The sequence below is a fragment of the Giraffa tippelskirchi genome, chromosome 3, assembly GCF_054371585.1.
Source record: "Giraffa tippelskirchi isolate mGirTip1 chromosome 3, T2T-mGirTip1v1.2.pri, whole genome shotgun sequence".
In the NCBI taxonomy this organism is placed as follows: Eukaryota; Metazoa; Chordata; class Mammalia; order Artiodactyla; family Giraffidae; genus Giraffa; species Giraffa tippelskirchi.
Window position 1 is genome coordinate 17,275,665 of NC_137277.1, and position 20,538 is coordinate 17,296,202.

Consider the following 20,538-nt stretch of genomic DNA (forward strand, 5'->3'; position numbering starts at 1 on the left):
AAACCAGGCAGACCAGACCATCTGGTCACCCTCTCCCCAGTGTTAGGGTTAGACTGCAGGTCAATCTCCAATCTGGGCAGAGCCCCTGCATGCTTTAACCAGCTGACGTGGGGGCAGGGGGCCTCAGGTGCACCCTGGGGTGCATGGATCCAGCACCAGATTAGCCGTGGGTCCCACCCCCAGGGGAGGGACTCCCACACCATCTCAATCACTGAACGGTATACCCAGTGTGGCTGTAGAGGGTCCCAGTAGAGAGCGGGGATGAGTGAGGCAGCTTTGGGTGAGAGTGAAGTGGGGGTGGTGTGGAATACGGAGGCCTTGGTCACCCCCACAGCTGGTTCCAAGAGACCCAAGAAAACTGAATGACTGGCGGCAGCCAGGCCAAGCTCTTGCCAGGAAAGAAGGGGGTGTCGTGATGAGGGCTGGGAGGGGGGTGGGGGAGGGGCACAAGCAGGCTGCCCACTCATGCCCTTTTCCCTGCCCCACTCCAGTTCAGAGACCACAGGTGGGGCTGACGAGTTGGTGCTGGTGGCTCAGCTTTCCCAGGGGCCAGCCCCTGCCTGGCCCACCTTGCACAGGGTGAGGTCAGTGGATGCAGGGCTACCACCTGACCCCTGCAACTGCTAGCACTGCCCACAGCCCAGGCCCCTGGCAGAAGGGAAGGACAGAAAGGATGAGATGGGGCAGGGTGCTACAGGCAGGTGCCTGGCTCCCTCATAGAGCTCAAGGGGCAGATGGAGGAGGGAGCCAGCAGCCCCCTTAGGGCAACACCTCTTCTGGAGGGGGCCCAGGACGTGAGCTCTTGCTTGCTTTTCGTTTCAGAGGAGCAGGGATGTGGCGTCTCTCCGGCTGCACGCGGCCCGCCAGGGTGCCCGTTGCCGTCCCCAGCGCCCTCGACGCACCACCTACTGAGGCGGCCCCAGCGGCCTCTGACCGGGCTCCCAGCCACACAGGCCGCCACTGGCCACGAGGGCAGGTGGGTGAGGTACCCAGGGCAAGGCTGAAGCAGGACTGTTCAAAGAGGACAGGGACCAGATACCAGCCCTGGGCGCTGACCACGTGAGATGACTGTCAGCTAACCAAGGGGTGAATAAACAAAAGCAGGCAGATCATTTTCTTGAAACACACACCAGTGAACAGAAACCACATGTACATCCCAGCCTAAGTGTCCACATCCCTGCAGTGTGGCCCCTTCCCTGCCGACCACCAGGGTGCTGTGTGAACATGCTGAGCCGTTTGAGGTCCAACAGGACAGAGTCCAGAACAAGCAGTACGTAGAAGGCTGACGAGGGCCGTAACCACTTTGTAAAAATAAGCAGGCTGTTTTTTGAGAAAAAGATTTGGGGTCAATGGTTAGACCGCTGTCCCTAAGTGAGAGCAGGTTTATCTCAAAACCTTTCAGAGGTGAAGGAGGGAGCTTTGTCCACTAAGACGCTCAAAAGAGGGGTGGGCTGGGGCACACGGGAGACCTGGTAGGTCAGGGCGCTCACGGGCACATGGGGAGGCCTGTTGTGGCAGTGCCCACTCCGTAGCTGTCCCCAGCCTCGCCTCCTGATTAAAGTCATGTTGTCTCCAAAGCGTGGGTCTCTGGGTCCTTGAGCCCAGCGGTGGGCACTGGGCTTCCTGGGGTCAGCAGGTGGGATCCCTGGTGCAGATGGCTCATAACCTCGCGGCTTGGCTTCACCGCAGATCCGCCTCGGAATGACACGTTCCCACCCCGCCACTTTCCCTGAAAAACACTGATCGGGTGATGATCCACTGCCCGGGCAGCCGGCGCGGAGCCGAAGGCCCCGCCCAAGCTGGTCCTGTTTGTGAAATAAATACGAGCGTTGATGGCCTCTGTCCAGTTCCCTGCACCCCTGCTGTCCTCCCTGGGCTCAGACGCTTGTTTCCGGGGTGTGAACGACCTCCCCGTTCTTCTCAGGCTCCGTCTTCAGGAACTGCTCCACCTCCCGGGAGTCCACCCTCACATCCTCCGGGGGCTTGTGGGGCTCCTCCTCCGTGGCCATCTCGGGCCTCTTCCTAATGCAGAAGAAGTTACCCAGCACCAGCACGAGGGAGGAGGTCAGCACCTCGGCCCCCGCCAGGATAAACACATACTGGTAGACGTGCGTCGCGTCCAGGAGCTTGCCTGCAGTGCAGGGAGACAGGGTCAGCCCAGGGCTGAAGCTTCTACCGAAACCCCACCCCCAGTCACCAGGACAGCCTGGGACCCTTAAAGCAGCCACCCTCACCACCCACCACCCCCCAACCCCGCCCCAGGCAGCAGAGACCAGAGGCTAAAGCAGAGTGGATCTGACAAGGGTTTAGATCAGAGCCTTGAGTAGGGGCCTCATCCAAGGCCTCCTGAGGGGTCCAACCCTGCTGCCTGTTGCCGCAATGGCCCTCACAGGAACCACCTGGACCCCGGAAAGACCCTGGGACCCCAGTTCAGGCACTTCCTCACACCAGAACCCCGCTCCTCCACCCCAGGCAGGAAGAGTGAAAGGCCCACAGTCAAGTGGGAGGTAGAGGGCCTACAGGGTTGTCTGGAGAGACCCAAACCCGGGTGCAGAGGCTTGGCAGGGCCTTGGCCACACTGCTCCCACGTCCCCACCATTATCTTCTCAGCTATCAAAAAATAAAGCAAAAGCCCAGTGTAACAAAAGCCGACCCTGGCAGCTCTGACTGTCCCTGGGGTGTGGGGACCGCCAGAAAGGAGAACCAGGACTCCACCCTAGAGCCATCGCCATGGCTCAGGCCCATGGACTTCCTCCCACAATGAAACCAAGCGGGTCCTGGTAAGAGGACCCGTGTAAGAGGGCCGTGTAAGAGGCCGTGTTCCCCCACTGAGGTCAGCTGCCCATGTGCAGAGGTACATGGTGACCTGGCTAGACAAGGCTGGGAGTGGTGGTGGAAGCCTTTCCAGCTAAAAGCTCCCCATGGTGAGTCCCCTCCCCAGGAAGAGCAGGTGTGGAAACTGCCCAAGGGCCGAGCCAGGCCCAGGGAGGGGAGCCCGCTCACGCCCCACCTGCCTCGCCCAGCACTCACCTCCAGATGGCGGCCCAATGAGCACCGCTATGGCCTCCAGCAGCAGCACGAGGCCAATGGCACTGGAGAACTTCTGGGTGCCCACGATGGCCATGAGCACCTCAAACTGCAGAGCCCCCACCATGCCGTAGGAGATGCCGAAGAAGATGCAGAAGACCACCAGCCCACCATAGTTGCTGGCCGTGGATCCCGTGAGGTCGGTGAAGCCGTTGAAGAACATGGCAAAGCTGAAGAGGTAGACAGAGTAGGGCCGAACCTTCTTGAGCCCCGTGATGAAGCCAGCAGTGGGCCTAGCAAAGATGTCGACGAAGCCCAGGATGGTGAGCAGGAAGGCCGCCTGGGTGTCGGGCACCCCCAGGTCCTTGGCGTAGCTCACCACGAACACAGGTGGTACAAAAAGCCCCAGTACCATGATGGAGGCGGCCAGGGCATAGATGACGAAGCCACGGTCCCTGAAGACGCTCAGGTCCAACAGCCGCCGAGGCGGCCGCTGGGGTGCAGGCCCCGAACCCGAACTCTGCCGGGGCGCCTCCAGGGGTCGCATGAGTGCGGCACACACGCAGCAATTCAGCAGCAGGCCACCCAGGATGAGGAAGCCGCCCCGCCAGCCGTAGTGGTCCTGCAGCACCTGCCCCAGCGGGGACAGGGCACACAGGAACACCGGGCTGCCTGCTGCTGCCAGCCCGTTGGCCATGGGGCGCCGCTTGTTGAAGTAGCGGTTGAGCATGATGAGTGAGGGCTGGAAGTTGAGCGCCAAACCCAAGCCTGGAGGGGAGCAGGCAGGTGAGTGCAGGTGTCCCGGCCCAGGTTCTCCCAGGCACGGGCACCCGCCTGAATGATTCATGTGTGGACCTGAGGCATCCAAGTGAGGGGACTCAGTGTGTGTCCAGAGCCTCCGTCACCAGCCCACATGTCCAGGAGAGATGGGGAACAAGGGACAGACGGGTGCCTGGCAGGGACACCCCACAGCTGGCCTCCCCCAGGAGGCCCTATCTCTTCTGTCAACAGGAACCACCGCCACCCGACCACTCCACTCCTGGCGGGGCCTCACTCACCAGTAAGGACCCCTGTGGTGAGGTAGAGCTGGATGATGCTTCCACAGAAGGACGCGGACACCATGCCCAGGGACGCCAAGAGGCCACCTGCAAGCATGACTGGCCGGCAGCCAAAGCGATTCACACACACACTGCAGAGTGGGCCTGGAGGGTGAGGGGTGGTGGCTAAGGTGCGGGACCGAGGCTGTCCATGCCCAGGGAGACCTGCCCCTCCCCGATGCCCCTTCAGCCCGGCGCAGGAGACACAGGGGCACCACATTCGCGTGTCTTCCTAAGTAAAGCATGGCTCATGAGGAACGGTCCCCACTGGGGGCATCTCTCCTGATTGGTCTGTGCAGGCAGCGAGGACGGCTCTGGGATCCAGCACAGCTGTGCAGATACGGCCCTCTGGACAGGGTCTCAGACAGCTTTGGCCGTGCTGACCTGCCCATGGCACCCTCGAGGGCTTCCCACCAGCTGCCTCTGGGGACCAGGGCTGCAGACGCTTGGATGCACCACCCAGCCCCCAACCCCCAGGCCGTTTTGCCCAGAGGTGAACTTGGTGAACACACAGAGGTGGTCACCCGGCATGACAGCCCCTGCTCACCTGTCCCGTACAGCATGGCCAGCAGGATGGAGGAGATCCAGGCCGTGTCACTGTAGCCTATCCCAAACTCTCGCATGAGTTCCTTGAAGAAGACGCTGACCGCCTTGGGGAAGGCGTAGGAGAAGCCGGTGATGACGAAACAGCCCCAAAGGACGGCCCAGCCCCAGCCCCCATCCGGGGCCTTGATGCCAGTCAGGCCCTCGTCAATCACTGCCCCTCCCATGGCCAGGAGGGCTGATTCCGCGTCCCTGAGAAAGAGGAAGCCAGGCTGACTCAGTTGTCAGTCACCCAGATGCAGCCCAGCAGCGTGGGGACATGATGTAGCTGAGGGCAGGCACCCGGACGGGCCACCCCTCCCCTCAGGCCCTATCCCCCAGCAGGAGCTCAGCTCTGGGCTGGGCCAGCGCCTGATGTTACCTGAGAGCCCTGCCTCTGCCCCTCACCTGTGCTGGGTGCAGGGCAGCAGGGTGTGGGGTGACCAGAGCTGCGGCTCCTCCTCCCTCCCCCGCGCAGGCCTGGCCTGCTCCCACACAACTGGCTCTAAAGGGCAGTGGCTTTTTTGGGCTCAGCCAGGTCTCAGGTTACCTCCTGAGGAGGGCAGACCCCAGTGGGGAAATCAGCCATGCTCCGGCCTCCCGCCTGACCTTGTGTCGGGAAGCCGTGGTTCTAGCCACCAGCGCCTCGGGCAGTGAAGCCAGGCCTGGTGGGGACCTGGGGCCCGGTCTAGAGTGCTGTCCCTTGAGACCTCAGTCTAGATGTGGCCAGCCTTGCTCTCCCACTCCCAGGGGGACAGGGCTTCCCTGTCCTTCCCACTCTGATCACACTGCACCAGAAGTGAAAGTCTGAGGAGGAGGCACACACAAGACTGTGCTGTGCAGGGACTGAGTGGGGGAGCAGACGGGGAGGGTGGGGGTCACTGTGCTGGCCCCGACTTGTCCCATCTTGTTATCATCCACCTACCTCGGGAGCCCAAGGTAGAAGGTGCCTGTCTGGCCGCTGGAGTTTAACTCCTCTGGTGAGGGAACGGTGGGAAGAACACGCTTCCATCCAGCCCACTGAAGCAAACCATTCCAGCCCCCAGGCTGCCCAGTGGAACCTGGCCAAACCCACTGTCAGCCCCAAACCCACAGAAGCCTGGGGTCAACTTCCCTCTTTTAAACCCCAGGAACTTAGCTCATTTGAGGCCCAGGAACTTGATTTCCACCTGGAGATCCTCCCCTCCCCACCCGTTTTCATCCCCCACCCTTCCCTGATCCTCCCTCCAGAAATCCCCAAATCCCAGAGATCAGCCTTACCTGGCAGAAGCTGTTCCAAGGACAGAGTAGGCCTCCTTGCTGCGGGCGTGGGGAGGGGAGGGCTTGCTGGATCCAGCCACTTGCTGCCCACTGAAGCTCTGTGTCTCCCCACTTGCAGTGAACTATAAGCCAGCTCCCTGGTGGAGAAAGCCCTGATAGGTAGTATCTGCCGATTCCATGATGTAAAGACTCCACCTGTGCGACGCCCAAGGACCTCCTGACCAGGGAGCTGCACAAGCAGCACTGCCACCCTCCTGTCAGCCTGCGCGCCTGTGTTTCGTCATCTGCCCTGGCTCTACCCCTTGCCCCTTTTCCTCGGATCCTTCTTGACCTGGCACAGCCCTCCAGGTGGCCAGTCCTGCCTCTGAGGCTCCACAGAACCTGGGACAGGACTCTGGAGTGAGGACAAGGGCCTCTGTGCCCGGCCTGTCTGAGCACAGCTTCAGTGTGCAGAGCAAAGAAATGTGGGGAATAAGACCCACCCCCCTCCACCTCCAGCCTGCCCCCCAGCACCCTGGCCACAGGGGCTGTGCCCTCCGGGGTCCCTGATTCAGTAGTCTGGAGGGATCCGGACTCTGATTCAGTGTGGGGAAGGGGTGTCCAGGTTGTGATCCAGCAGTGGAGGGGGGATCTTGGGCTTTGATTCGGAGGGTATCTGGGCGGGGGCGGGGTTAGGGGCTTTGTAGATGGTTGCAAGCAGGAGCTGCTGTCTGAGCACCACCCTTTGATAGTTGGACCCCAGGAGCCAGCTGGCTATCAGGGTGATGACAAGGCAGACACAGCCCACTGGAGCAGAACAGCAGCCCTGCCGTCACCCCCAGACTGGGCCAGAGGTCCACCTTCAGAGCCTGCGCTGGTTCTCAGCTGGGCTAGAGCCACAGGCGCCACTGGGAAACCCAAGAGAAGCCCTCACCTCTCCCTGAACTCAGACCCTGCTGCTCGGAAGACACCTGGACTTCAGTGAGCAGGATGGAGGGTGTGTCTGAGGCCAAGAGCCATGCAGCCATCTGGGGACACAGCCGAAAGGTGCACGGGGGCACCCCAGTCAAGGGAGCCCTTGTCCTCCTGCAGACACAGGCACAGCCCCATGACCCGGCGCAGCCCCCTGGGTGGCCACCTCTGCCTCTGAGGCCACACAGAACCCGGGACAGGACTGGAGGAAAGACAAGGGCCTCTGTGCCTGGACAGTCGGAGCACAGCTTCAGAGTGGCCCACCCCCAGGTTCTCCAGAGCCCTGCCTTGGATCACATAGCCACATGCCTGAGCCTGGTATGGGACAAGTGGACAAATGTCATCCCAAACTCACTGGGTGCCGTGGGGGCACTGAACCTCTGTCCTTCCCCTTGTTAGCACTAAGTTTAAAGGGTCTCTAAGGTACGTGCAGCTGAGTGATGTTAAAACAAAGAAAAAACAACTAAGTATATTCTTAGGAATATGAATGCTCTGCGATGCAGTGACACTAAGGCAGAAAACACAGGAATCCCTGACGCAGGACCCCAGACAGTGGTCGTGACTGTGGTCATGGGGACACTGAGGGATTGGTTGTCCTCAGTATCCCAGCTTGTTTGGGGTTGTGAGCTTTGTAAAGTAAATCAAATGGGTGATGCGGAGGCCAAAGAGGAGAGTGTGTCTGGGGTGAGCAATTAGGAATAGCCAGACACTTATAAACCCATGGTTATAAGACAGGGCCTCCCTCTAAGATCTCCCTGGTTCCACCAGCCAGACATGGGGCACCAAGGGAATCATGGGCACCACAACCTTTGAAGCCCCATTCTCTGCCTGCCAGGGCTGGGTCCTCCCTGGAGGCCTCCAGGATCTTGAGGAGAAAGAGCATCGGGGAGGGTGAGGAGACGGAGGGACAAGTGACAAGGCCCAGAGGCAGGCGAGTACACCGTGTTCCAGGATCTGTAGGGGGGAAGGCTCACACGAGGAGGGGGCCATCTCGTATGCCTGGATCAAGGTCCTGTATGGTCATCTCTCCCACCATCCCCTGAACACCCCAGAAGTTCTTCTTCAGACACTGCTTTCTCCGGGCTAACCCCCCAGCCCAGGTTGCAGCCACACTGAGATGACTCTCACCCTGTTCCCCACACCAGATGGTTCTCAAAGGGAGATTTCTAGTGAACTTCAATTTGCAATGGGGGAGGGTGGGCAAGCAGGGGAAGATGATGGAGAGCAGGGGTCTCTAGGTTGGGGGCAAAGGGATTTCACTCAGAAGTGCTCTGTGTATTTATGGCGGGGCGGTGTGGGGAAGCTAAGATTTCCAAGTGTAAAATGGCCTCAGCCCAGCCCGTCCTGTGGAGGAGGCAGGCTGGGGCACAGGCTGGCTGATAACTCCAAGGGAAACCTAGGGTGGGAGGAGCGGCCCCCTTGGGGACTGGTCAGGGACCCTCAGTGCAACGCAGAGGGAGGTAGCACCAGCACATCTGTTAGCACATGCCGGCTGGCTGTCCTTTCAGTGACATTTACTCTCACAGGGAAGCACGCAAACCACTTTCCCAGCCCAGAAATAACCCACCCTCCAGGCCTCGGAAAGCCGATCTCCCAGGTGGGTGCCCACTTTTGGGTCAGGTGAGGCTCCAGGGGCTGACCCCAGGTCCTGGCCCAAAGAGGCGCATGTACAGAGATCCCTCGGAATGACCCGTCCCTCATGCCCTCCCACATCAGGGGCCCCTGCCAGCTGCTGCCTCAGGGGCCCACTGGCTATCTGGGTGAGGGTCCTAGCTGGGGTGAGGCTCCAAACTTCTGCATCACCACTCTTCCCGTGGCCCCCTTCTCTGCCTGCATTCACCGGCTTCGAATGTCCTTGGTGGCGAGAGTGCCCAGCCTCACCCCAAGCCCTACATCTCCGCCCAAAGAGCTAATGCAAACCTCATACCAGCGTGTTCCCAACCTGACCCCACACCCCCACCTTAGAGCCAGCTCTGACCACATCCTGGTGGCCTCATCACCTCCCGGGCCCCTTCTGCCACTCCATTCCAGCCACAGGCTTGCTGCCCCTAGGCCTCTATATTGGCAATTCCCTCACCCACCTCGGGTCCTGGGTCGGTGGCCTGTCAGTCTCCAGGGCAGGCCATGAACCAGGGAAGGGGCATTCAGTGCAGGGGGCCTCCAGCCCCAGAGCCTGTGGCCTGTCCCACGTCCTTAGTCGGTGCACTTTCCAGCCTGGCTAGTTACCTAACGGGACTTCTAGTCCTTGGAGACCAGCTCCAGGTGGGCGGGGCAAGAAAGGGGCAATTACATTCCTTCCTGACTCTTCCCACACCAGGAGGCTTGGAAGACATGCCTGAGCAACAGGGAAACAGCCCATGAGGCTAGCTCCTGGCTCCTCAGGCCTCAAGGCCCCTGAAGCCCATAGGGGTGGCTGCACCCTCAGAAGGAGGGAGGGGCTCCCCTTCTTTTTTTGCCTGCAGCCTCTGTTGTGCAAACAGGTAACCAGAGGATTCAGGACACTCTGATCAGAGTGCCTGTCTCCTTTCCAAGACGGGGGAGAGGACCCATCTCAGCCCTGCCCTCATCGGTGTTTGGAGCTGTGACTGGAGGGAAGTGCCTGGGGCTTCTTCTGGGGAGGTGGGAGCTGGGCAGTGGGTGAAAGTCTGATCCAGGCCTCCTGAGCCTGGCCTGGGCCCTCCACCCCACCTTCACTGACCACGCACATGCCCAGTGCTCCCACAAGCTCTCCTGTGGGCTCACGTCTTGTAGGGGCCCGTGGGGTGGAAACAATGGTCTCATTCACCAGACTGGACACTGCCGCCCAGGCCAGCCCCTAGCTCTGAGTCATTCTCCACCTCCATCACCCAGTTATGACAAGAAGGCCATTCGAGAGTGGCCCTGGGGATGTTTTTTTGTTTACCTTGTTGGGGGGCCCCCTCCTCTAGGAAGCTCAGAGGGCAATGGGGAGGGGCCTGAAGGTAGCTGAGCAGGCCCAAGCTAACCCCCTCAGGCCTGGACCCAACCGTGCCCAGCCTGACCCTGCCTGGCCTGCCCATCCACGTGGCCACCTTGTCCCATTCAACTCCTTGCAGCCCCCCAGCCCTAAACTGTCACATAAGACCAAGGCCCAGAAGGTGATCTCTGTGTCAGCAAGCCCCACCAGCCAGGAAGGGACCCTTCCACCAAAACTGCGTTCCTAGCTCCCACCACCACAACCTGGGGGCTTTGGAGCAAGTAGAAGGTGGAGGAGTTGGCTGAGGAGGTCAGAACGGTTGGGGAGGGGGAAGCGGAACCCTGGCCGTCCCCCCGACCCCCACCCCTGGGAGCAGGATGGATGCTCTTTCCTATTCCAGCTTCTGGCTGGGCAGGTGGGAATCCGGCCGACCCTGGGGGGCGCCGGGGGCGGGTGAGGGTGGGAAGGGAGGATGCCCCGGGGGCGGCCCCGCCCAAGCCCCGCTGCCAGGCCGCGCGCTGGACGTGGGGGACGTGACCGCGCCAAGGGAGGAGCCGCCGCCGTATTGCCTGGTGTAGACGCCCTCCCTGTCAGCTACCGTATTGGCCAGAGCGGAGGGCCAACACGTAAGGCTACCAGGGTTAACGAACCCCTGAGCCGCACTGGGCATCCCAGCGCGCCAAAGGGGACCCTGTGGTTCCCCCCGGGCGGGGCACGCTTCACTGTCCCCGCGTTGGAGGTGGGCCAAGTGGGCGCGGCTCGGCGCTCGAAACATTGACTGAGAACGCTGGGTCTCCGTAACCGGCTTCCTCAAAAGGCCCATCGCACAGATGGAGACTGAAGCCGGGAGGTCTGCGCTCGCCGAGACGACGCCAGCAGGAGCCCCAGGCCTTGTCCGCTCCCGCCCCGCCCCGCCCCTGCGTCCGGGCCGAGGCCTGATCCCGCCTGATCCGGAGGCGCGTCCAATGGACTGATGGCTCTGTGTGGCTTTCTTCTCCACTGGCTTCCTCCCAGAAGGGCCGCGGGGGGCCCTGGGGTCGCTCTACTGGGCTCCTGACCTCGAAGGGGCGGCACTGGCCCCCTCCACACCTGCTAGGTCCCTGCGAGTCCTGCCCTGGAGCAAGCCAGTCTTGTCCCGCGGACACCACCAACCAGTGAGTGGGACCCCACAGACCCTGCTCCACACGCTCTCCCTGGTCATTTTCCTGAGGAGCATGAATGCCTGCCCCTCCTTGCTGCCCTTCAAGCAGAGGTGTCCAGCTGTAGTGAGTGAAAACTGAGTTGCCTTCTGGGTATCAGGCCCTGCCCAAGGTCACATGGGGTCATTACAGAGCCTGCCTTGGGATCGGGCCTCCCAATGTCCACCCCAGGCACTGACTATACCACAGACTGGGCAGGAAGGTGCCACACCTGTCTGGGCACTGCCACTGCCATCCTCAGACCTCCCACCATGGGAGCAACTCCTTAAGCTGAGCCCAAGCCTCAGTCCATCAGTCAAGGGGCTGAGTCCATCCTCCAGGACACACTCCAACTACCCTTGTCCCTCCCAGCACCCATCTGACAGCTGAAGACTTCCTGGGCCTTCAGAACTAGGCGCTGGACCCCAGAACCCTCCAACCCTCACCGCACTCACTCCTCCTCTTGACTTCGGACAAGCCTCTCTGACTTGGGTTGCATCCGGGGTGCCATCTGCTGTCCCACAGACCACTTAGCCTGGCCATGATCATCACACAGAGCGATCCTGTCGTCCCAAGCACCTCTGGATGTGCAGCCTAGTGCCTCTGGGACAGAGAAGCACTTTGGCCCCAGGGGCTGTGCCTGCCCCTCACCCAGAATCCAGACAGCACCCCCTACCCCCGCTCCGCAGCCATGACCCCCACTGCCTCCCTCCCATTCACAGGCCTGCCAGCCACTGGCCTGGGCCAGCATCCAGGTAGGTGAGTTGTCAACCCACTTTTCAGATAAACCAAGGCCCCTGAGGCCCCACCTGGTTTTCCCAGAGCTCGAGGCCTGGGAGGAGGGTGAAGTGAGCTCGGGAAGTCCAGTCTGATCCGGGAGCGGGTTCCCCATCTCTCTACCCAGGTTCTCGATCAGAACCCATTGCTTGAGGGCAGGTGTGGGTTGGTGAGTGTTTAGGGCGGCAGCGAGAACAGGAAGGAGGTGAGCCCTCGGGCACCACCACCCCACCCCACCCCCGGCACCCCCGGCCAGGAGAATAATGCTCCCTGTCTCCCCCCCTCCCCCCCGCCGCCCTGGGAAGGGGGCCCGAGCCAGGCGTTAACTCCACCAAATATAGCCGGCGCGCCCGGGCCATACGCAGCGAAATCAGCTATTTATACCCGGAACCGGCTCATCTGCCCCACAGAGCCGCCTCCTGGCGGTGCCCAGCTCCCGAGGGTCGCTCGACGGAGGGGCGCCCGGAGGAGCCGGGGAAGTCGAGGTCGCGCCACCCAGGTCCGAGGGCTCAAAGGGGTACGGCTGGCTCCCTGGGCTCCTCAGTGAGGGCCGCCGGAGGTGGGGGGCTCGTATGTGCCTGGCGTGCCCCCGAACCAGGAGAGTGAAAGGCAAAAAGCGCGGACCCTCAGGTCGCCCCAGGCCGGACGCAGACTCAGCGCCGGGGCGGCTGGGAGAGTCCCGGTCCCGAAGCCGCGGAGCATCGGGCCATGCCTACCTGCTGCCGCTGGTCGCCGCGCGCCTCTGCCCGCCTCGCTGCCAGGCGCCGCGCCGGGGGCGATTCAGTGCTCCGGCCGCTCGCGCGGCACTTCCCCAATGCACGTCACCGCCGCCTGGCGCCGCCCCGCCGGGACCCCGCGGGAGGGGCGACCCAGTGCTCCCCGACGGCGCAGACAGCGGCGCGGGCTGAGCCTTCTCGCCAGATCAGTCCCGCTGCCCCGCGCCCTCAGACCGGCCCCCCAGCCTCGCCAACCCCTGGCGCTGAGCTGGGAGTCCTGGCCCGCATCCCCTCCCGCCCCTTCATCTCCCACTCTCTGCGCTCTCGCCTCTCTCTGCCCGGGCTGGTACCGAGCTCGACTGGGTCCAGGTTCTCCGAGGCACCGACCCCTGTCGCCCCCCGCGCCCGGGGCCGCGCACTCTGACAAGTGAGCGCGCACCCAGCCACACCCCACGCCACCAAGTGTACTCGGAACCCGTGGGACTCTCGCCTCTCAACTCAGCTCTGGGACTTTGCAGGCCACCCTAGCCAAGCCCCCTGGGATCTGCGCCCCCGCCCAAACCTCTGCTTTCTCCAGGGCAGGCGGCGCCCCTTTTCCTGGGCTGGGGAGGAGGGAGAAGGCGAACGTGGCCCGTCCCCCCACCCCGCCTGGGTGATCTTGGGCAAAGATGTCATCCTCTCTGACTTCCGTTTCCCCTGTGGAGCCAAATACAACCGCTGCCCCTCCTCTCGAGCTCCCAGAACGTGGCTGTGCTGGGGGATGGTGAGGCCCCAAGCCGCGTTCCCCAACCCCATACTCTGCAGAGCCTCCCCTAAGGGGAGATTTAATCGCAGCTGGTCCTACGCAAGGTGCTTCAAACCCGGTTTTTCTGATCTGCAACATGGAAACAACTAAGGTTTAAAGAGGAACCACAGAGTGTGGCCACTGGTGGCCGGTCTCAAGTCACAGGACACTTTCCACCCAGACACCCAAGTGTTCGGGGACTTCAGGAGGCCAAGAAATGGTGTCTCTGGGGTTTATCTCAAAGATTCCTGTTCATCCCAGACAGGGTGACAGAATGAGCATCCCTGGGTGCCATCCTCTGGAGGATTAACCCCCTCCAGAGGCCAGTCGGGTGGCCCACCCCCCTTGGCACAGTAAAGAGGGGTGGGCAGAAGGGTGATGTGGGCCTTCTAGCCCAGAGTTCACCATCCAACCACCCCTTCGGAGACACCAAGTCCACTGAGGACTTCTGATCTTTTTTTTTCTTCCTAATGCTGGGAGACCACCCCACCACCATCCCCTGTCCAAACAGTCCTGGCAATCACAGAGGCTGGGCCAGGTGTCGCTGCCACCCTGGCCTGGGGCCCAACCACCTTCACTCCCACATGCTAGAGGGGTTGCCACACAGGCATGCATATACAAGACAGCAGGGAGCCCAGCCCAAGTCCTCCCACAGCAACTCTGCCTAGCCCTCCCAGGAGAAGCCCCACTGAGTTGGCCTGGACCTTGTGTGTCTGTAGGGGCCCTTGGGAAGGAAGGGGGTCCCCATAGGGTCTCAGGTGATACCCCCACTTGCCTGCACCAACAATGATCGCTGGCTTCCTCACAGCTGGAAGTAGAAGGTACACCAACCTGGGAGGGCATCCGTGGGGGTGCAGGGCGGAGCTACAGAAGAGAATCCCACCCCTGTACTGAGACTTCCAGCCTCTGGGGTGGGGCATCTCCCTGCTCTGCCTCAGATCATTTAGACCCACACCCTGCCCTGCGTGGGCCCCTCCTGCCATCCCGGGGATGCCCTACCCCATCTTCGTAAGACTTGGGAGCTGGTGCCCCACCACCACCACAGGGACCAGAGCCCCAGGCCTACAGCCCCCAACCCCCGACTCCTGCTCCCAAATGGAAGAGCTCAGAGTGGCCAACGAGGGGAGACAGATGTGGGGTGGCTGGGGTCTTCCTGACTGCTCCCAGCGCCCCTTAGACTAGGGCTGGGTCTTCTCTGAACTCTGAGACCGGGGAGGTCCCCCACCCAGTGATCTGAGAGAGTCCCTGGGGTCCACCCTTGCTCCTGCAGAAGGAGAGAGACCTCAAGGGTCCATCTGGGAGGGCTGGGGATGGTTATCCGGGGACACTGTGGCCCTGCAGGAGCCCCAAGGAGGGAGAGAACAGTTTCCCAGACCCAGGGCCCCTCAGACATGGTCTCCCATGGGAGACCAGAGGGGAAGGAGGGGGCAGGCTGATCAGGCACCTGCTTACCAGACCCCACCCCCTCCCCCCAGCAGTAGAGGGACTGTTTCACCCAGAGGTTGAAAGTCCCCCTAGCTTTGACTGGGGATGCGAAAGAAGACCAAAGCGGGGTGGCAGAGTCATGGCTGCTGTGTGTGGCTCTGCATGGGAAACCAACCTGCTGCCAGTCAGCGGAAGGGCAGAGCAGATTCCCCCCAGGCCCTCCCTTGGACCAGGGCCCTGCAACGGAGGGCCAGGAACCTCTGCCACCTGAGACCCTCGGCCTTCCAAGCCCCGACCTCCCCCTGAGTGCTTCAGTCTTCTTTCCAGGACCAGGAGCCCTAAGCACAGGAGGGAAGGAATGGGTGCCATTCTGCAGTGCAGGGGAGGAGCAGAAAAGGCCAGTGGCAACCCATCCCAGGGCTAGCTCCAGTGCCTGGTCCCCCATAGTCACCCTGGGCTAGCCCCTCACCCTAGGCTGCCCCTCTCTGAGAAAGGAGTGGGTGGAAAGGGAAGAGGGGAGGTGACCTGGGGAGGTGCAGCCACCCCTGGCTAGATTGGGGGACGCTCTGCCTCATGACCCAAACTGCTCCTGGTCCTGTCCTTCCCCGTGGCCCACCACGCCCCTGCCAGTGCCCCCACCTGCCCCATCTCCTGGATTCTAATTCTTCCAGTTGTTCCAAATCACAGCTGCAGGTCCCATCAGGCCCTGGAACGTGCACTGAAGAGCATCCAGGGCTGCCTGCACCCCCTCCCCAGCTGCTGCAGCTCCTGGGGGGTGGGCTGCACTCCACTGTCCCCAAGGGGAGAAGAAGTCTGCCAGGCCCATCCTCTTCCCGGTGTCTGAGCTCCAGTTCCCACCCACATGGTAGGTGGGAACCAGGCTCCACTGTGCCACTGTCTCCGAAAATGATCTTTGAAACCTGGAGAGACTTCTGATGGTCTTAGCAGTAGCACCCCCAGGGAGGGTGTGGGACAGGCCTCCTGCTCCTACACAGAGCCTGACTGCAGGCAAGAGGGAGCCTTCCTGGGCCTGATGGGGCCATGCAGATGGCCCATCCTTGAGCCCTGGGCACACCCCACCTGACTCCAGGCCCCACCTAGTCCATTTGTCCTGCCCCAGGCCTGCCTGTGCCACCCAGAACTGGCTGCCACCACCCTGTGGTCAGGATTGGGGCCAGCGCAGGCTGGGTCAGTTGAGGAAAGCCAAGTCACGGGACAGGCTTGATGCCTGAGCCAGGGCCACCTGCTGTGGGGTCTAGCTCCTGTACCCCACAGTCCTTAAGGACCTGGAGACAGGACTGTCACAGCCGGTCCTCACTGAGAGCACCCCTGGGCCACACCTTCCACAGTGCAGGGTGGGAAGCCCGCCTTTCCAGAAGACTCGAGCCCAGTGGTGCACGGGCCCCTCCTTAAGGCAGGCCATTCCCCTTCCTCCTTGCTTGCCCTTTGGCTTTTTCTCCGAACAAGAGCCCTGAAAAATTAACCTATTGACCACTTGGCTGGCCCAGGCTGTGGGCAGAGATAGAAACAGGCTGCAGAGGGCAGACCCCTGCCCAGTCCAGCCTGACTCACCTGCCCTCCCCACCCAGTGTTGGGCATGGGGGGTGAGGGTATGGGTAGGGTTTGGAGGTGTCTGTGGGGGTGGGAACAGCCAACTCACTGGAAAAGACCCTGATGGTGGAAAAGACAGAAGGCAAAAGGAGAAGAGGGCAACAGAGGATGAGATGGTTGGATAGCATCACCGACTCAATGGACATGAACTTGGGCAAACTCTGGGAGATAGTGAGGGACAGGAGAGCCTGGCATGCTGCAGTCCACGGGGTCGCAGAGAGTCAGACATGACTTAGCGACTGAACCACAACAGGTGGGGTGGGAATGTCTGAAGTGGGGTTCTATGGGGAAATAGGGGTGCCTGTAGCAGGAATTTGAGGTGGGGGTTGTGACTGGGGGTCAGGTGGGCTCTGCCTTGGGTCCTGGTGGGTGATCCCTCTGATAGCCATTGACTTTCTCCTGCAGCCTGGCTGGGTGCTGTTCCTTGGGCCAAGCTCAGTCCCAAGAGGGGCTGCCCCAGTTGCCTACTTCTCCAGACCCTTCAACGGCCCGGAAGGGAGGGTATCACCTGAGAGGTGAGAAACAGCAGCGCATCGTGGGGGGCTGGGTCCAGGCAGGGGTACGAGGCTTGGGTGGGCCAACGGCCCCTCTCCTCGGTGGCCACAGTGCCCATGCCATTAAGAGATAGGACTGAGATGGGGGTAGATGCTGCTCCCAGAGCATTCAGAACCCAAGGTCAGTGGGGCCACTGGGCCGGTGTGCCCAAGACTCATCTCGTGGGGTGAAGGGGCCCAGCAGAGAGGGAGCCTTGCACGTGGCCCAGGTCAACCCTGACACGCTCTGGCCTCAGTGCCTGCCTGTAAAGTGACCACTCTTGGGAGGGCTTGAAAGCTCTCCCAGTTCACCTGTCAGGGACATCCCCCTCCTGCCTGTCGTCCAGTGGGATTGGTTAGGTCCAGGCCGGGACTCCCATAGGGACAAGCCTGCCCCGCCCCCTCCCACACTAACATCTATCTGCTGGCTTTCAGATCAAGGCCTGTCCCAGCCTGGCATCTCCCTCCATTCTTCCCAAAGCCACCCATCACCCTGCACCCCTGACGCCCACCCCCGTCCTCCACTGAGCTCTGCTTGGGTGGCCAGTGAGGGCATCAAGGTTGGGGCACCCTCAGGGGGCAAACAGGGGAACTCTTAGGGCCATGGGCTCTGAGGACAGTAGCCTCAGCCTTGGGGCCACTGCCACACCCTGTGGTACCCTGTGATGCCCTCAGGAGCTCTCCTCTCCCCTTCCCGCATCATAGATGGGGAAACGGGCTTGGCCCCGGGGGAGGAAGGAATCAAGTGCAGACCTGAGCCTGGATGTGGGAGACAGGAGGCAGGGCAGGCAGAGGCAGGGCATGGGGAGTGGGCACAAGGCCACCGGCCTGGTCAGGTGTGGATGGCATGTCTGTGAGAGGTGGAGACCACGGATGCGGTAGAGCAGTGCCCACCCTGACCCTGCCAGACTGAGAGGCTCCCAGGACTCTCCTGTCCAGGCTTTCCTCCAGGCCTCTGTATATGTGTTGTTTGTGCTCTCTTCCCAGGGGAGATCAGTGAGCCTGTTGCGGATCTGTTACCTGGAATGTGGCTCCTCCCCAGGTGGGACTGGGGACCAGAGCTCAGGGGCCAGGTGAGTGCGGGAGGATCCTGGCCAGGGGGGGTCAGGTCTGAGGTGTCCCAAAGTGCCCGGTACTTAGCCATGACTTCCCTTCTCCAGGACTCTGTCAAAACACTGGTGTCAAAATGCCCTGCCTCCCTCTACCCACATCTATATACACATATGGAGACTCAGCTCCGGGGTAGATCTCAACAAGAGAAGACAAGGAGCCTGGTGTTGAGGTCCCCTCTCTACCCATAGGTGAGAGATGTTGTTAGTGTCGTTCAGTTGCTAAGTCGCATCTGACTCTTTGTGACCCCATGGACTGCAGCACGCCAGGCTTCCCTGTCCTTCATTATCTCCCAGACTTTGCTCACACTCACGTCCATTGAGTTGATGATGCCATCCAACCAGCTCATCCTCTGTCACCTCCTTCTCCTCCTGCCCTCAATCTTTCCCAGCATCAGGGTCTTTTCCAATGAGTCAACTCTTCAAATCAGGGGGCCAAAGCGTTTGGACATTCAGTTTCAGCATCAGTCCTTCCAATGAATATTCAGGGTTGATTTCCTTTAGGATTGACTAGTTTGATCTTCTTGCAGTTCAAGGGGACCCTCAAGAGTCTTCTCCAGCCCCACAGTTTGAAGACACCGATTCTTTGGCACTCAGCCTTCTTTATAGTCCAACTCTCACATCCATTCATGACTACTGGAAAAACCATAGCTTTGACTATACAGATCTTTGTCAGCAAAGTAATGTTTCTACTTTTTAATACACTGTCTAGGTTGGTCGTAGCTTTACTTCCAAGCAGCAAGCATCTTTTAATTCTGTGGCTCATCTCTCTGTCAGTCGCTTAGTCGTGTCCAACTCTTTGCAACCCCATGGACTGTAGCCTGCCAGGCTCCTCTGCCCGTGGAATTTTCCAAGCAGGAATACTGGAGTGGGGGTGCCATTTCCTACTCTAGGGGTCATCAACCCATAAAACCCCATAAAAAACCCATCCAGTACTCATTAAGTCATCATTTACTATTTCTTCCTCCTCCGTCTTCTGGGAACTGCTAACCTGCATTGGGTCTCTGTGAATTTGCCTGTTTCACGTCTGTCACATAAAAAGCATCACACGGTATGTGGCCTTTGTGTCTGGTTTCTTTCATTTGGCACAGTGTTTTCAAGGTCCATCCACATTGTTGTCTTTATAACTTCATTCCCGTTTATGAGTGAATAATAACCTACATTTAGTTGTCCATTCATCTGTTAATGGACATTTGAGTCATTTCCAGCTTTTGGAGGTTGTGAGTAATGCCACTATGAACTTTCCTATAAAGTTTCTGTGTGGACCTATGTTTTCGTTTCTCTTAGGCATACACCTAGGAGTGGAGTTGCTGGATCATATGATAATTCTATGTTTAACTATTTAAGGAGCTGCCAAACTGTTTTCTAGCCATACCATTCTACATTCCCACCAGCAATGTATAAGAGTTCTTATTTTTCTACATCCTTGCCAACTCTTGTTAACTTTCATTTTTTAAAAATCAAAGTCATCTTAGTAAGTGTGAAGTGGTATCTTATAGAAGTGGTGTCATATTGTTTTGATTTGCATTTCCCTATGACTAATGACATCATGTGAAATGCTGGGCTGGAGGAAACACAAGCTGGAATCAAGATTGCCAGGAGAAATATCAGTAACCTCAGATATGCAGATGACACCACTCTAATGGCAGAAAACCAAGAGGAACTAAAGAGCCTCTTGATGAAGGCGAAAGAGGAGAGTCAAAAAGCTGTCTTCAAATTCAACATTCAGAAAACTAAGATCATGGCATCAGGTCCCATTTCATTTTCCCAGGAGGGAAAATGAAAATAGTGAGAGACTTTATGTTTTTGGACTCCAAAATCACTGTGGATGGTGACTGCAGCCATGAAATTAAAAGATGCTTGCTCCATGGAAGAAAAGCTACGACAAACTAGACAGCATATTAAAAAGAAGAGACATCACTTTGCTGACAAAGGTCCGTCTAGTCAAAGGTATGGTTTTTCCAGTAGTCATGTACAGATGTGAGAGCTGGCCTCAGCTTTGGCTGAGGGCCAAAGAATTGATGCTTTTGAACTGTGGGGCTGGAGAAGACTCTTGAGAGTCCGGTAGACAGCAAGGTTATCAAACCAGTCAATCCTAAAGGAAATCAACCCTAAATATTCATTGGAAGGATTGATGCTGAAGCTGAATATCCAATACTTTGCCCACCTGATTTGAAGAGACGACTCATTGGAAAAGACCCTGATGCCGGGAAAGATTGAGGGCAGGAGAAGAGGGTGACAGAGGATGAGGTGGTTGGATGGCATCACTGACTCAATGGACATGAGTGTGAGCAAACTCCGGGAGATAGTGAAGGACAGGGAAGCCTGGCGTGCTGCAGTCCATGGAGCTGCAGAGTCAGACCCAGCTGAGCCACTGAACAACAACAATGACTAATGACAGTGAACATCTTTTCATGAGTTTATTAGCCATTTGTATATCTTCTTTAGAGAAATATCTATTCAAGTCTTGTACCATTTTTTAAAGTGGATTGTCTTTTTTGGTTGAGTCTTAAGAATCTTTTTATGTTCTAGAGCCTTATCATATATATGCTT

At 59.5% G+C, this 20,538-nt stretch overlaps 2 protein-coding genes and 1 long non-coding RNA gene across 15 annotated transcripts in view; 2 read left to right on the forward strand and 1 right to left on the reverse strand.

Annotated features, from left to right (window-relative positions):
* CSNK1D (casein kinase 1 delta) overlaps nt 1-1,838 on the forward strand; it is a 36,558-nt gene extending 34,720 nt beyond the window's left edge. For 7 of the 11 annotated variants that reach the window (XR_014078855.1, XM_081576944.1, XM_081576949.1 and 4 more), the window contains one exon: nt 823-1,577. Coding sequence is in view for 6 of the 11 variants with exons in the window: in XM_081576944.1 (XP_081433070.1) it covers nt 823-912 (90 nt within the window). In the remaining 5 variants the exon portion in view is untranslated. Of the gene's footprint in view, nt 1-822; nt 1,578-1,689 lie in introns of those variants that run through there. The other 4 variants (XR_014078857.1, XR_014078858.1, XR_014078859.1 and 1 more) reach the window with 1 other exon arrangement.
* SLC16A3 (solute carrier family 16 member 3) lies at nt 1,113-13,205 on the reverse strand. Of its 3 annotated transcripts, XM_081576939.1 has the most exons (7): nt 13,086-13,205; nt 8,999-9,252; nt 5,967-6,103; nt 4,672-4,919; nt 4,086-4,229; nt 3,031-3,795; nt 1,113-2,131 (listed from the first exon to the last, which is right to left on the reverse strand). In XM_081576939.1, exons 4-7 carry the CDS (start codon nt 4,892-4,894, stop codon nt 1,878-1,880), a joined length of 1,386 nt encoding a protein of 461 aa, XP_081433065.1. In that variant the 5' UTR covers nt 4,895-4,919; nt 5,967-6,103; nt 8,999-9,252; nt 13,086-13,205; the 3' UTR covers nt 1,113-1,877. The 3 variants fall into 3 exon arrangements, with proteins under 3 accessions (XP_081433065.1, XP_081433066.1, XP_081433064.1); XM_081576940.1 differs by lacking the exon at nt 8,999-9,252; XM_081576938.1 differs by lacking the exons at nt 8,999-9,252; nt 13,086-13,205 and adding an exon at nt 12,524-12,578.
* Nucleotides 10,517-19,039, forward strand: LOC145541196 (uncharacterized). Its single transcript, XR_014078860.1, has 4 exons — nt 10,517-15,597; nt 16,749-16,858; nt 17,864-17,949; nt 18,037-19,039. It is a non-coding gene; the product is annotated as an uncharacterized LOC145541196 (long non-coding RNA).
* Nucleotides 19,040-20,538: the final 1,499 nt, after the last annotated feature.